Source organism: Danio rerio, chromosome 11 (assembly GCF_049306965.1).
Source record: "Danio rerio strain Tuebingen ecotype United States chromosome 11, GRCz12tu, whole genome shotgun sequence".
In the NCBI taxonomy this organism is placed as follows: domain Eukaryota; kingdom Metazoa; phylum Chordata; class Actinopteri; order Cypriniformes; family Danionidae; genus Danio; species Danio rerio.
The window spans coordinates 22,097,063-22,111,642 of record NC_133186.1 but is presented as its reverse complement, the minus strand read 5'-3'; the positions used below and the strand labels follow the sequence as shown (position 1 = coordinate 22,111,642).

General features: G+C 32.0%; 2 protein-coding genes across 30 annotated transcripts in view; one reads left to right on the top strand and one right to left on the bottom strand.

Annotated features, from left to right (window-relative positions):
* cadpsa (Ca2+-dependent activator protein for secretion a) overlaps window positions 1–14,580 on the bottom strand; it is a 252,412-nt gene that overhangs the window by 20,043 nt on the left and 217,789 nt on the right. For 13 of the 26 annotated variants that reach the window (XM_068224327.2, XM_073916635.1, XM_073916636.1 and 10 more), the window contains 4 exons: window positions 13,038–13,112; window positions 12,752–12,835; window positions 11,934–11,966; window positions 5,078–5,185 (listed from right to left, as the gene is read on the bottom strand). In XM_068224327.2, the coding sequence (XP_068080428.1) occupies window positions 5,078–5,185; window positions 11,934–11,966; window positions 12,752–12,835; window positions 13,038–13,112 (300 nt within the window). Of the gene's footprint in view, window positions 1–5,047; window positions 5,186–11,933; window positions 11,967–12,751; window positions 12,836–13,037; window positions 13,113–13,460; window positions 13,476–14,580 lie in introns of those variants that run through there. The other 13 variants (XM_073916631.1, XM_068224318.2, XM_068224321.2 and 10 more) reach the window with 2 other exon arrangements.
* Window positions 1–14,580, top strand: part of si:dkey-274m17.3 — an 80,234-nt gene that overhangs the window by 48,943 nt on the left and 16,711 nt on the right. The window contains exon 6 of one of the 4 annotated variants that reach the window (XM_073916665.1): window positions 4,842–6,044. The exons of 1 other annotated variant lie outside the window; for it this stretch is intronic. The gene's annotated coding sequence lies outside the window, so the exon portion shown is untranslated. Of the gene's footprint in view, window positions 1–4,731; window positions 6,045–14,580 lie in introns of those variants that run through there. 2 more of the 4 variants (XM_073916666.1, XM_073916668.1) reach the window with 2 other exon arrangements.

The window sequence follows — 14,580 nt, the reverse complement described above, 5'->3', positions numbered from 1 at the left end:
GTGACAAAAACAACTTGACAGGAAGGATAAGTTTCATTTCGGATCAGGCAGAGAGAGAGGGAGAGAGAGAGAGAGAAGGAAAGGAGGTGGAAAAACCAGAAAGGAAAATGGAGAATGGAATGAGAGGGTAGGAAAGACAAGGCAGATGGGATTTTTTTCATCTTGTTTGCATTTGAGTAAATGAAAGCAAATGCACAATGCATTTGGAAAAATAAGCAACAATTTCATTCCAAGCGAACACAGATTATTTTCATTCACCAAGAGGCATTGCAAAATTCAAGTAAAACCAGTGGTGGACGAGGTACACAAATCAAAAACTTGAGTAGAACTACAGATAACTCAATGAAATATCCCTCTAATAAAAGTATAAAGTCAAAGTACAATAGTACCAGATTTTTTTTTGTTCTTCTGTATTAAAAGTTAAATGTTCTTATTCATAGATGTAATAATTAATAAATATATTGCCAAATAAATGCAAATAAATGAAAACAACAAAATATACCATATAGCTTAGTATATTTTAAAACTGAATAAACACAATATGTGTGTAAATATGTGCGGACAATTATGGCCCGTTTCCACTGAGTGGTACGGTACAGTATGGTACGGGTCGGTATGGGTCATCTTTATCAGGCTTGCATTTCCACTGCCAAAAGGGTACCAACAGTTTGTTCATGTTTTAGGTTGCTGAAATAATCGTTTGCTCCTTTGTTCTTTCCGGCTTCTCCTTTGTTTTTTCATGCTTCACACTCGTGTTTGTCCGTTCCTGAAAGGACCGGATGTCAGAAGCACTTTAATAATCACGCGCACGTTATTATCATCCGCTCAAGAAATTAATTATTTCAAATGTAAGTGCGATGAGTAATCACAAGCTCTCTGGAGAAAGTGAAACCGCTCACACTTTTTAACAGCCTTGTAAACAACAACAGGAGATGGCAGATTTTGTTCTTGTGATGACAAGGTTTGTTTAAGCTCGGCTCGACCATGGCTTGTTATTATATGCATATAGTAATACGGTGTAATGTCCCAACTGTGTGTTTAATAATGACGCTTCCTTTGTTTTCATTCTCCTGGCTTGTGTACACGCTAGTGATGCATCTCTGTAAACCAATAGCATTCAGCTGCACATCTAGCTCCGCCTTTTGGTACCATTTTGTCTGCTAGGTACCCTTGATATACGGTTCGCTTTTTGGTACCTTTTGACAATGGAAATGGCCTTAAAAGCGTTCTGAGTGAAAACAGGCCATTATAATTATACAATATAAAAGTAAGTCATAGTGGCATAATACAAAATGTAAATTTATTATGTGCCACAACAGTGGCATTGTTTTGTGTAATTATAACATTAAGTTTAAATAAGACCTACTTGTAAGATTTCATTAATGTGCTTAGATTTTAGATATTTTAGATTTTAGTTTTATTATAATAATAAATAAAAAAATTCTGCAATAATTAATTATAATAAGCACGTTCACTATCAACAGACATCTCAACCTGATTTCACCCAGTACATGTTCCTGGATTAACATCTATGTTGATTCTGGAACAACATTCCTATCAACCAATCAGAATTAAAGGATACACTGTAAAAAGTTTCACATTGGTTAAACTTACAAACTCAAGTTCACCAGCTACCTTGAACATGTGAGTCAACTAAACTTAGAGAGATTCGTTTCAACTTAAGATCTTGAGTTTTAGTTAAATATATTGTGAAACTCAACCTCTTAAATTGAAACAAAGAATCTCTCTAAGTTGAGTTGACTCACATTTTCAAGGCAGCAGGTGAACTTTAACCAAGTGAAACATTTTACAGTGTACATTTACCTGTTTATGTTAAGTTCAGGCTAACGATTAGGTTTATGCACGTCTACATTTTTTTATCCAACTGTTATTCCCCTCAGATTTCAGGAATGATTTAGAGTTATGGTTAGGTTTAGGGTTAGGGAATATGTATGGATTACATTTTTGAACAAAAATGATGTTTCAGGATCAACATACTTTAGATGTTAATCCAGAATCACATTGTACTTGGCAAAATCATGATGTGCCAATAGAAATGGTCTCCCATTTCAGACTCAGTTTGAATCAGTTTATAAATTAAGTGAATGGTTAACTGCAAACTCTATTTGGGAGGATCATTTGAATCATTTGAGTCGCTAACTGCAGACTTGTTCGGAATTGATCATTTGAATCAGTGAATTGTTAACTTGAGACTCACTCTAAATGGATAATTTGAATCAGTGAGTTGTTTACTCAAGAACAGAAGCAACTGAATAAGTCAAATTAAAAAAAAAAACTGTTCACTGCAATTTGTGCACTTAATAACTGGTTAACTGACAAGTTTGGTCAGTTTACCAATCAAATGTGGCTAAAAACTACAATATTGTCTTTTAGAATCACAATAATCAATACTGAATACAATACTCAAGTACTTAATAATTTCTAAGCACAGTAGTGAGTTAAAAATACCATGTTACTGTCCACCACTGAAGAAAACAGCACAAAAGAGCATAGAGCAACAGATTCAAGCAGCCATTTCATTGGACAATCTTTAAAAATATATATTTATAGTAAGACTACTGATCATTGGTGAAATGAATGCAAACAATGAACCATGATCAGGATTCTTACTTAAATCATTCACATAAGACACAGGGAGCCATATTCACAAAGCGTTTCAGAACTGGAGCGCGGTTTCCAGATCATTTTGTCCTGAGTTCGCAATGTTGAGCGAACAGAACAGGAAAGCTGATCCTAAATCGAAGCTTCTGTTCTGGCTTTCTTTCTGAATATAAACACAAGTCTTTAGCCACACAATGCAAACATACCTCTCCAACAACACACACTTAACAAACTGGTCTATACAGACACGACAAAAGGATTATAACCAACATGATGGTCGTGGCCATCCCTTAAGACGGTGTTCTCCATTGTGTGCCCTTCCCCTTCAGTGTTTCTCATTCAACTGCTCAGTGTTTTCCCTCATTCTTCCCTTTTCTTTAAGCCTCTATCACAATAAGCCTGAGGTTTGGAGAGTTCTTTCTGTTTGGATCTCCTTAATGGGAGATTTACTCCGGAAATAGGGCAGTTGTCTTGTAACACCCCTCATTCCCGGACAGGCTATCAGCTAAAATGAACAAAACAATATATCCTTCACACTTTGATTGTTTGATTTTTGGTTGTTATCCAATATGTATGTTTATTTATTTATTTATTTATTTTTATGGAATACCTAAGAGGACATGTGCGATTATTTACTCTTTTTTTTTTTTTCAAGACTGATAAACAATAACAAAAAAGTTTGTCTAAACATTTCTCTTTAAGTGTAGTGTACATATGTTACATATGTATAAGACAAATATAAAATAATAATAATACTTATGTTTATTTCAAAATTAAAAAGCAGAATTAACAAGATCTCTCATGTTTAAAATGTCATTAAATGACGAATTAAAATCTATACTCATAAATGAGGCAGATATAAGTATATTATGAATAAAAATGGAAATGGTACTTCTGGAAAATCTATAATTAATAAGAGTAGTAACATATTAAGACAATTAATAAATTAAATTAAATTAAATTAAATTAAATTACGACATTTTCTTTTATTTGAAATGGGTATTTTTATTATATGTATAAATGCTTTTAATTTAATTTTCAATCAGTCTAATGCATTCTTGCTGAACAAAAGTGTTTTTGTTACATTACATATTTCATACAAAACAGTGATTAAATATTTCATAAAAACAAAATGAAATAAAACAAAATAGTGATTAAATATTTCATAAAAATATTGATGTGCAATATAAACCTAAAAAGAGTGTTTACATAACATGTAGAACCAATAAAATGTACAAAAGTGTACCTCTTAAATGTTTTAGGTACTAATATATACTTCTGAGGTACCAATATAGACCATTTAAGTACAAGTGTGTACCTTTTCAAAAGGTACCACCCTAGTAATAGCTCTCTGACCTTTATTTCTGAGAGTGTACTATTGATATATTTCATCAAACCAAAACAAAATAGTGATTAAATATTTTTATCAAATCAAAACAAAATAGTGATTAAATATTTCACCAAATTAAAACAAAATAGTGATTAAATATTTCATCAATTTAAAACAAAATAGTGATTAAATATTTTTATCTAATCAAAACAAAATAGTGATTAAAATATTTCATAAAAACAAAACAAAATAGTGATTAAATATTTCATAAAAACAAAACAAAATAGTGATTAAATATTTCATTAAAACAAAATATTGATTAAATATTTTTATAAAAACAAAACAAAAAATATGATTGAATATGTTATAGAAACAAAAACAAAAAAACAAAATGGTGATTAAATGTTTTTATGAAACAAAAACAAAAAATGGTGATTAAATATTTTATAAAAACAAAACAAAATAGTGATTAAATATTTCATAGAAAGAAAACAAAACAAACCAAACAAAATGGTGATTAAATATTTTATAGAAACAAAACAAACAAAACAAAATAGTGATTAAATATTTTATGTAAACAAACAAAATAAAACAAAAAGCAAAACAAAACAAAAAACAAAACAGTGACCAATATTAAACAAAATAAAATAAAAGCATAACCTTTTCTTTTGTCTCCTCCTTTTCTACTGTTTTCTTAATCAAACTGCTAGCTATGATGAGAAACTTTAATCAAAGAACATATTTACTCCTATATATCTTTTTTTTCATTCTTTTTTTAGTTTCTGTCTTTGATTTGGTTTGTAGGTGGCTCGAAGTGCTTAATCTCACATCTGCATGTCCCTTTGTGTGAAAACACATCTTAAGATAATCCTCCTGAGTTTTGCACTAGAAATAACGAGCAGAGCAAAGAGAATATTTCAGCCAGAACAAACACAGCACCGCAAACCAGAGAGGAAAGATTAAGAGAAGCAGAGAAGCAGTGCAAGACAGAAAGAGTAAAAGATCAACAGAGAAAAAGACAGAGAAGAGGGTCTCAAAATGTGACTTATCCCTCCTAACTAGCTTTTATGTCACATTTTGGAGGGCCTCCCCCCTTCAGAGAGGGAGAAGACAGCCAGTACTTACATCAAATAACCTTTCTATATACATCTCCTCATTGACCTTATCCCGCAAGACATCCTGAGAGTGGCGAACGAACGTCACATAGCTGTCAGCCACGTCCATCCCAGGCTTCTGCAGATGATGACAAGAGAGAGAGAAGAGAGAGATGTGTTAGAGTTTAAGAGTGTTTAAATATTACAACATGTAATGCTTAAACATAAAAGGTTCTTTAGTGTTGTCGATGTTTGTAATGTGAAACACTGAATTCTATACACTCACACAACATTGGCTGAGTTTTTTCGATATTTTACCCAAAATCTGGATGAGATATTCCATCATTCTAAAAGTTGCGAGAGAATTCAATGCAGACCCACCTCTATTCTGCACTATTTGTAAGAGTGCACTATTTGTAAGAGATTACACTTTTGGATTTACTGCTTTGATAAATGCATGTTAAACTTGACTCTTGTTAATCTTGTTACTTATTTAATGTTTTATTTTTATTTTTTTTTTTGGGGGGGGGGGGGGGGGGGGGGGGGGGGGGGGATGGTGGTCTGAAATCAAACAGAGGGTGGTGTTTAAAGTTTTCCCATGTGATGCAGTTGTCATGACGTATCGTATGGGGTTTGCCTTAATCAGGTAACACTCTTTACCACAGTAAACATTTGAAGGATGTCAATTTGCAGATAAAACAAATTAAAATTTAATGAAGAGAATATCATTTTAAAAGATGATCCTATAGAGAGGTATGCAGAAATTCACAACAAAACTGTTTGTTAGTAGTTATAAAGTATGATCTTATTTTACATCCCTATTTATACCCAAAAAATAAACCAAACTTCTACCTTACTAATAATAAACAGCTAATTAATGATTTATTAAGCAGCTCAAGTTAATGGTTTGATAATAACATGAATTGACCTACACTAGAGTGTTGCCAGATAGTTGAATGGTATTATGAAATAAATAATAGTCAGCTGATGGAACACAGACCGAGGTATTGCTCTCATTAGACTGCTCTGTATTTTGCACCATGTTGCTTTTGGCCTACCTCCAGTTGTGTTTACTTTATAAAAACAAAAAAGTGTCACTTGTAAATCTGACACTTTTGCACTTGTTATTAATATACTTCATTTATTGCTAAAGGCACTTTTTAATGACTGATTTATGTCCTTGTTTATTAGAACAAGGTTTGTTATAATCCATTTATCTGGACCTGATTCATTTTAAATTTAGGTGGCACAGTGGGTAGCAAGAAGGTCACTGGTTCAAGCCTCGGCTGTGTCAGTTGGCATGTCTGTGTGGAGTTTGCAATTTCTCCCTGTGTTAGCATGGGTTTCCTCCGGGTGCTCCGGTTTCCCCCACAAGTCCAAAAACATGCGCTGTAGGTGAATTGGGTAAACTAAATTATCCATATTGTGTATGTGTGTGAACAAGTGTGTATGGATGTTTTCTAGTAATGGGTTGCAGCTGGAAGGGTCATCCGCTGTGTAAAACATTTGCTGGATAAGCTGGTGGTTTTATTTTGCTGTGGCGACCCCAGATTAATAAAGGGACTAAGCCTGGGAAAAAATGAATGAATAAATGATATGGATCTTTCAATTGAGACTTGGGGAACCCGTTTTAGAGCGTAGAACTCTACTTATTCTACAAAAATCCTACACAGTGAATAACGGTTCTTTAGAATATTAAATTGAAAAGGACAATAAAAAAATACCTTAAAAGGGTAAAAAGTGCAACAAAAATTCAATGGCATCAGTGTAAAAAGTGTAAATAGGTATTGATTGGTAGCAATCAACTGACTGCACCACATAAAGTAAATAGACCCAATTTACTAAAACAATAGCTTTCTTTCAGCATCTTTTAAAAACACAATTTAACATATGGTTAGAACGCAAAGTAATAATAATAATAATAATAATAATAATAATAAATACTTTAATTATTTCAACATTACAATTCTGCAAATGTAAGGTTTGCAGTCTTTTAACTCAGCTAAGAGATCATGTAATGACATGTAAATCTACTTTCCAGTGACAACTTTATGAAGTTCAGGGTTCACCAAACTTTAACTCTGAAATGTATCGAAATACAAAAGGATTTCACACAAACTTGCATTTCTGATCTGCTACATTTGTAAATAGATGAAAGTCAATGGAACTACTTTTGTGTAAAGATGTTTTTTTTAGCTGTGAACATCCAAAGGATGTGATATTTATGCAGGCTCCCAAGCCTAAATTATTAAAGACTATAAAGATTTCACGACAGCTTCACTTTAAAGACTAATCTGTTGACAAGATGAATTGCAGATACAGTTTTGTGCAAAAATATATATGATCAGAGGCTTTCTTAACTGCTGTTATCTTTCATCTGTCAGGTTTTGTTGTGTGTTTAATTAAAAAAAGTGCCGAATTTATTGAAATTTTCAACTAAATGTTGCTCTCAATAGTGTAGACCAGGGGTCACCAATCCTGGTCCTGGAGGGCCGGTGTCCCTGCAGGATTTAGCTCCATCTTGCCTCAACACACCTGTCTAGATGTTTCAAGGATACCTCGTAAGATCTTGATTAGCTTGTTCAGGTGTGTTTGATTACGGTTGGAGCTAAAATCTGTAGGACACCGGCCCTCCAGGAACAAGTTTGGTGACCACTGGTGTAGACAGTATGTCTGTGTTTGATTTCAGTGTTTCTTTTTTTACTTCTGATCAAAAATGAAAAAAAAAGAAAAGAAAATGGTTGTGGTTAGTAATAGCTGTGAATATTAACTTAAACAAAATCAATAACACAATGTCAGCGTGTTATTAATAAAAAATTCATTCATTTTCTTGTCGGCTTAGTCCCTTTATTAATCCGGGATTGCCACAGTGGAATGAACCGCCAACTTATCCAGCACATTTTTACAAAGTGGATGCCCTTCCAGCCACAACCCATCTCTGGGAAACATCCACACACACATTTACACACACACTCATACACTACGGACAATTTAGCCTACTCAATTCACCTGTACTGCATGTCTTTGGACTGTGGGGGAAACCGGAGCACCCGGAGGAAACCCACGCGAATGAACATGCAAACTCCACACAGAAACGCCAACTGAGCCAAGGATCGAACCAGCGACCCAGCGACCTTCTTGCTGTGAAACGACAGCACTACCTACTGCGCCACTGCATCGCCCTTTTTTATTAAATCTTTTTAATTCTCCTGGCATAAGTGACACATGATACATAATACTATACTTTTATGTTGATTGCTAAAAGACAAATGTGTTTCATACTACAAACATTACTGCAGTATGGCTGTTATTTAAATGTTTAGAAAACAGAAATCAGATGTGGTAGATTCTTAAAATTTTTTTAATCAATATTTTATAATCATTAATGAATCCCAATCTCCAATTGAAGCAGTAGTACACCTCTTAGAAAACATAAAAATAAAGACACTTTTAGAAGTTTTTAGAACTTTTCGAAAACCACCAGATGAGGACTTAATGAACACACTTTTGTAAATCTCAAATTTGACCAAAGTTCACATGTTTGACTTGTTTTGTCTGTATCTGTTACTCATTCTGACTCATTTTGCTAGCAGGAGTCACATTTTTTATTATAATTAAACACATTTAACCAGAAAGAATTTGTCATTTGTAAGTTGCTTTGGACAAAAGTGTCTGCTAAATGACTAAATGTAAATGTAATTTGTATGTTTTAATATTCTTGTGTCTAAACTAATCTTAAAGTAATCATAAAGTACCGTCCTGCCAACTACAGTCATATTATCAAACCATGTATTACCTGACATGCAGATGAAAAGTGTTTTCATTCTTATTTCCTTGTCCCAGACTCAAACCAGTGTGCAAAACGAGCTGTCACTGAGTTTGAACTGAGCGTCAGCAGAACAATGCTATTTCATTAGTAAGATTTAACTCAACAAACTACAGCAAGCGAAAAAAACCCATCCAGAGTAAATCATCTGGGGTGTTTTGCCCCCCTGCTCGGCCTCAGTGGAGAATTAAACACTTCCTTTGCCAGCAGGCAGACAAAGGTCATCAGAATTGGTAATTGTCAGACGCTGCAAATTGAACTTACTTCACACATCCATGAGTCCTTTCAGAGGGTGCAAATGAGCGAGTTTGTCAAACATAATTTTATTGTGTGTATTAAGCAAACAATTACCATGGAAATATAAGATTCTCTGACCCTCAGGAGAGAGACCTGGCCCGCTTTCGGCATTCATTGACAGGGTTTTAATTTAAAAAGTCTTGCGTCAAGACCAAACGTGTTGGCAGTTGAAGCAAAGTCAGTGATGTGATGCTGAATGCAATGATTTGGACCCAGCGGCATCCTCACGACGTGCTTTTGTTGCACAACACACACATCACACTGTCTGCTGCAGAAGAGAGAGCAGCACAGAGAGCACGCTCTAGCACATGCATATGAATGGCCATTTGTGGCTCAAAGATGGCCATCTGCACTGCACCAATTACCAGCTCTAGCTTAACACCAGAACCACCACCACCACTGGGTTCAGTTTCCCCATAGCTGTTTTTTTTTCTTCAAATATCCAGGTCTCCCAGTTATTCCTTTTTACTAAAACCGTATGTTTTTTTTTTTTTTTTACAACCTGTTCTTTAAGGATTAGTTGAGTTCCAGTATGAAAATAAATTTCCCAATAATTTACTCACTCCACCCATTCAAGGTATTTTTAGTTTTTTACTTTAGCCATAAAGAAATAAAGGATTTTGATGAAAATATTACAGCATTATTCTCCATATAGTGGACTTCTAAAATAAAATTAAGTAAAATTAAATCAAAATATTAATAAATTAATAATAATAATATATATATATATATATATATATATATATATATATATATATATATATATTAAAAGATTATTATCAATAAAATAAAAAAATAAAATTTAATTAAATAGTAAAATTTAATTGAATAAAATTAAATACAATTTAAATAAATGATAAAAGTAAATTAAATAAATCTAGTTAAATAAAATTAAATAACAAAAGAGGATAAAATAAATAAAAACAAATTAAATTAAATTAAACAATAAAATAAAATCTAAATAAAATGTAATTAAATAGTAAAATTTAATAAAATTAAATTAAATTAAATAATAAAAGAAAATAAAATAAATCTAATTAAATCTAATAATAAATGATAATTAAATTAAATTAAATTAAATTAAATTAAATTAAATTAAATTAAATTAAATTAAATTAAATTAAATTAAATTAAATTAAAAATCTGCCAGAGGAAGTCAATAAATCACTTGAAGCAATCATTGCATTAGAGATTGTTATTAGATTTTGTTATATTATCCTTCATGCAAATGTTTATTTAACTTAGTACAGTTTGTTAGTACACAAAGTAGATTAAAATTTGACTTAACTATTTCATGATAACCGAAGCTGAATATTAATCAGGAGGCGGACACTTTAAAGTATAGATACTGTGAGAGTCTTTAAGTTGTTCTCAAACTTAAATGTCCTTAAATACACATACATATATTTGATATAATTTGTGTTGGTATTCAAAATTCTATTTTATTTAAGTAGTAGAAGATTTGTTTTGGAGACACAAAATGTACCTACTATTGTAGAATCACCCACGCACACACGCACACACACACACACACACACACACACACACACACACACACACACACATACACACGCACGCACACACAAATACATACAGTTTTTTAAATGATTCTGACTATCTATTTCTTGATGCATGCTGCTAGATAATTCCTTTTACCCTCTGAGAAAGTGGTGAACATTTTAGTCACAGTTGATAAAAGCAGGTGTTAAATGATGGTGAGTTGATATCATGAGTGAGTCTTATATCATCAGTCGACTCAGCATCATCGTGGATGACTCAAAATAATCATTCAAAGACTCTGAATATTATTTTGTTAAGACAGTGGTATATTACAGGGACATTAAGCATTTTGTGGTAATTGGGTACATTTTACCCACTGGCCGTTGTAGATATACTGTACAACAACTCCTGTCAGTTCTAGTGTTAAAGCTCTTACTGAGCTTTTAGTAGTACTGTTAATGAAATATTATAATATTACATAGTTATAATCCATTTTTTGTTATGACCATAATTTGTACATATACTGTATGGAGCATTGAGTCTATGCATTTACTTGTATAAATGTGTGTAAGTTTATATTTATTCAGTTAATTTCACTAATATTATTGTGATATAATAATAGTAATATCAAAATGTTCATATATTTTATTTACAATACAGTTTGTAAAGTAATATTTTTTTGTAGTTTTTTATTGATTATATTATATAGAAGACTTGCTTACCAAATAAGTGGATCTAATTGGACTTGCTTTGTAAACATTGAATAAAAGTTGAAAAAGTATTTTTTGTTTGTTTTATTTATTACATTTTTAGTTATGATGGTTCTAAAATCATTCCGCATAAATCTGCAAATTGTTTTACAAAATTCTCCTCAGAAATGGCAAAAAAACTGTCCGCAGATTCTGTCTGGCCTTACTTATGGTCATTGTGTAGAGCTAAAGATGTTTGTTGATATACAGATTGGATAAGACTAAGGTCAAGGACAGGTTATGTGGTATTGGTGGGTTTGTGTGGGTTGATTAGGTGTAAATAATGTAATTATAGATTTAACTACAAAGTTATTAATTAGGTATTATGCATTTTTAATCACAAGTACAATGGAAATACAATATGTATAGTACATCAGCACAAAATCGTGCCTTAAATAAAATGTTAGTAGCCTAATATATACGACGGTCCAACTTAATTAATTTATAAAAATGCTATAAAACATTTTTATTTGTATTTTTTTCAGCGTATATTAGAGAGAAAAAAAGGTACTTACAGGTACATCCACATATTTTGAAGCAGCTTTTACCTACAAATACAAAAATATATATGCAGTGTTAAAAAAAAAGATAATAATCATTTAAATCTGAATATGTTGAATATTTTATAATAGTTTACTTATGGAATATTACATAATGAAAGACACACACACACACACACACACACACACACACACACACACACACACACACACACACACACACACACACACACACACACACACACACACATATATATATATATATATATATATATATATATATATATATATATATATATACGATACAACCTATTCCATCTTGTTATTTTTTTTTAATGAAAGTATTTTGTGACAACTACCAAATTAAAATATTTGTGTTACTTAAAATAAAATTAGTGTTAAAGATAACCTATGATTAAGATACACTCTCAGAAATAAAGGTACAGGAGTTGTCACTGGGGCAGTACTTTTCAAAAGGTACATATTTGTACCTGAAGGGTACATAATGGTACCTCAAAGGTACTTATTAGGTACATTTGGGTACTAATATGCACCTTTTTGTCCCACTATGGACTATTTGGGTACAAATATGTATCGTTTAAAAAGGTACTACCCCAGTGACAACTCCTGTACCTTTATTTTTGAGAGTGTAGATAATACATAAGATACATAATAAAACACTTCTATTTCATTTATTTAAAATATTTAACATTTTTATAGATTAAATAAACTAAAAATAAAAAAATAAAAGCATTACCACTATATAAATCTATTACATATAAGTGTGTTAATAAAAAACTTACTGTAAAAGTAAGAATAAAGCTTGTTCTTACTGTAAAAGAAAGGAAGGAGGAAAAGAGTGTGCCTTCATCATAACGTGACAACTTTGCCAGAACACTCTCTAGGATTACAACAAACTGTAAAACACAGAGTGGAAAAAATTAATGCCAATCAAAATATGACACGATCATAACAGATTTAACAACAAAATGTATACTGTAATTTTTAAAAACATTTAATAATGAATAGAAACCAAACATATCTCTATTATATTTACTCATTTGTAAAGCCCAAGTAGATATAAAAACACAAATATAGTTTTTTTGTTTTTTCTGCTACCTTTGCCACGAGTAAAGTAATCATTTCTTTCACCGTCTCCTCGATGAGATTGTCAATTTGCGAGTGATACTGTCTCTGGAAAAAAAAAGAAAAAGGAAATCTAATGAGCAGGAAGATTCGCTTGAGCTGTTTTGGTGTTTTTCACCAGGGATAAACTGTGTCAGCTCAATCCCTTTGTCTGAACTGATCTCATCTAAAGGCCGTCTGGGTAATTAATTCAGTTCAGATCATTACCTGTCTCAAGATGCTACGGATATGAGATGTCTCACTTCTAGCACATGTATATTCAGAAGCAGCTATCACATATGGTAATATAATCAAAACAATTTAAGTGTCAGAGGACTGGGGGAAACTGCTAGCTTTGCTAATTATACCTTTGGGACATAAAGGTGAGAATTCAATTGAATTGTTAGCCACACTTACCCATTCTCTAACAAACTTTCACAAGATTGAGAAAAGGGATGAAAAGAAAGATACGGCAGACGAGGTGACAGTGACGATTAGAGAGCAACAGAGAGAAAAAGAAAACGTCTCATTCCAGCACACAAATCAAACATTTCAGAAACAATGGAAAACAATTAGCCATGCTGGTGAATCATTCTTTAAATGCATTTCATTAAAAAATCAGAAACAAATGTGTGTGTATGTGTGTGTGTGTGTGTGTGTGTGTGTGTGTGTGTGTGTCTGTACATTTAAGGAAAGACACTGCGAGTGAACAGGGTTAAAGTCAGCCTTAAATCGAAATTTACATTCTTTATTTTGCTAGCGCACATTGTTATTTTGTAGGCAAACAATTTGTCTGTTCAAAAAGTTTTGGTAATCTTCAGTTAAAGATTATTGTCTTCTGCGCTTAGAGCGGCGGTCCTTCTCTGCTGAAATCAGTTTCACAGCTTCAGCTACACATATTCTTAACCACGCCTCTCTTACTGTTAGCTGGCAACAAAAGAATGATGTGTAAAAAGAAAGGCCTGCCCCTACTCGATGTTCAGGTTCAGTTGGAAATATATGAGGGCTTCACCAGTTGATTGATTACATTAATGACTAAAACTCTTTTTGTATTTAGTTTTCTGAAATGTTACACTTAAATATGTAAACGGGCCATTATTTAAAGTTTAGTGCTAATTTCCAGATTTTTCACTCAAAAGAAAAATTCTTACAAAAAAGAAAAACTAAAATAACCAAAAATTAAATTAATTAACTAAAATTATACAAATTATAGGTGAAATTATAGGTGTTTAAAAAAACGAACAAAACATACAAAGGAATTCAATTACTAAAACACTGTCTAAAATGAGTCGATTAACTGCACTATATTTATTTGTGATTTTGAATTACAAGTTTTCTAAAATGTTTAAATATACAAATGAGGCATTAATTAATAAAATATACCCTCATTTGCATAAATTTCTTGCACAAAAAGAAAAAAAAGTTGTTGAACTAAAAAAAAACCTAAAACAAAAAATTATAAAAATCTCAACACTCGATAAATTCAGCTTGATTGATTGATTGATTGATTGATTGATTGATTGATAAAACGTTTTCC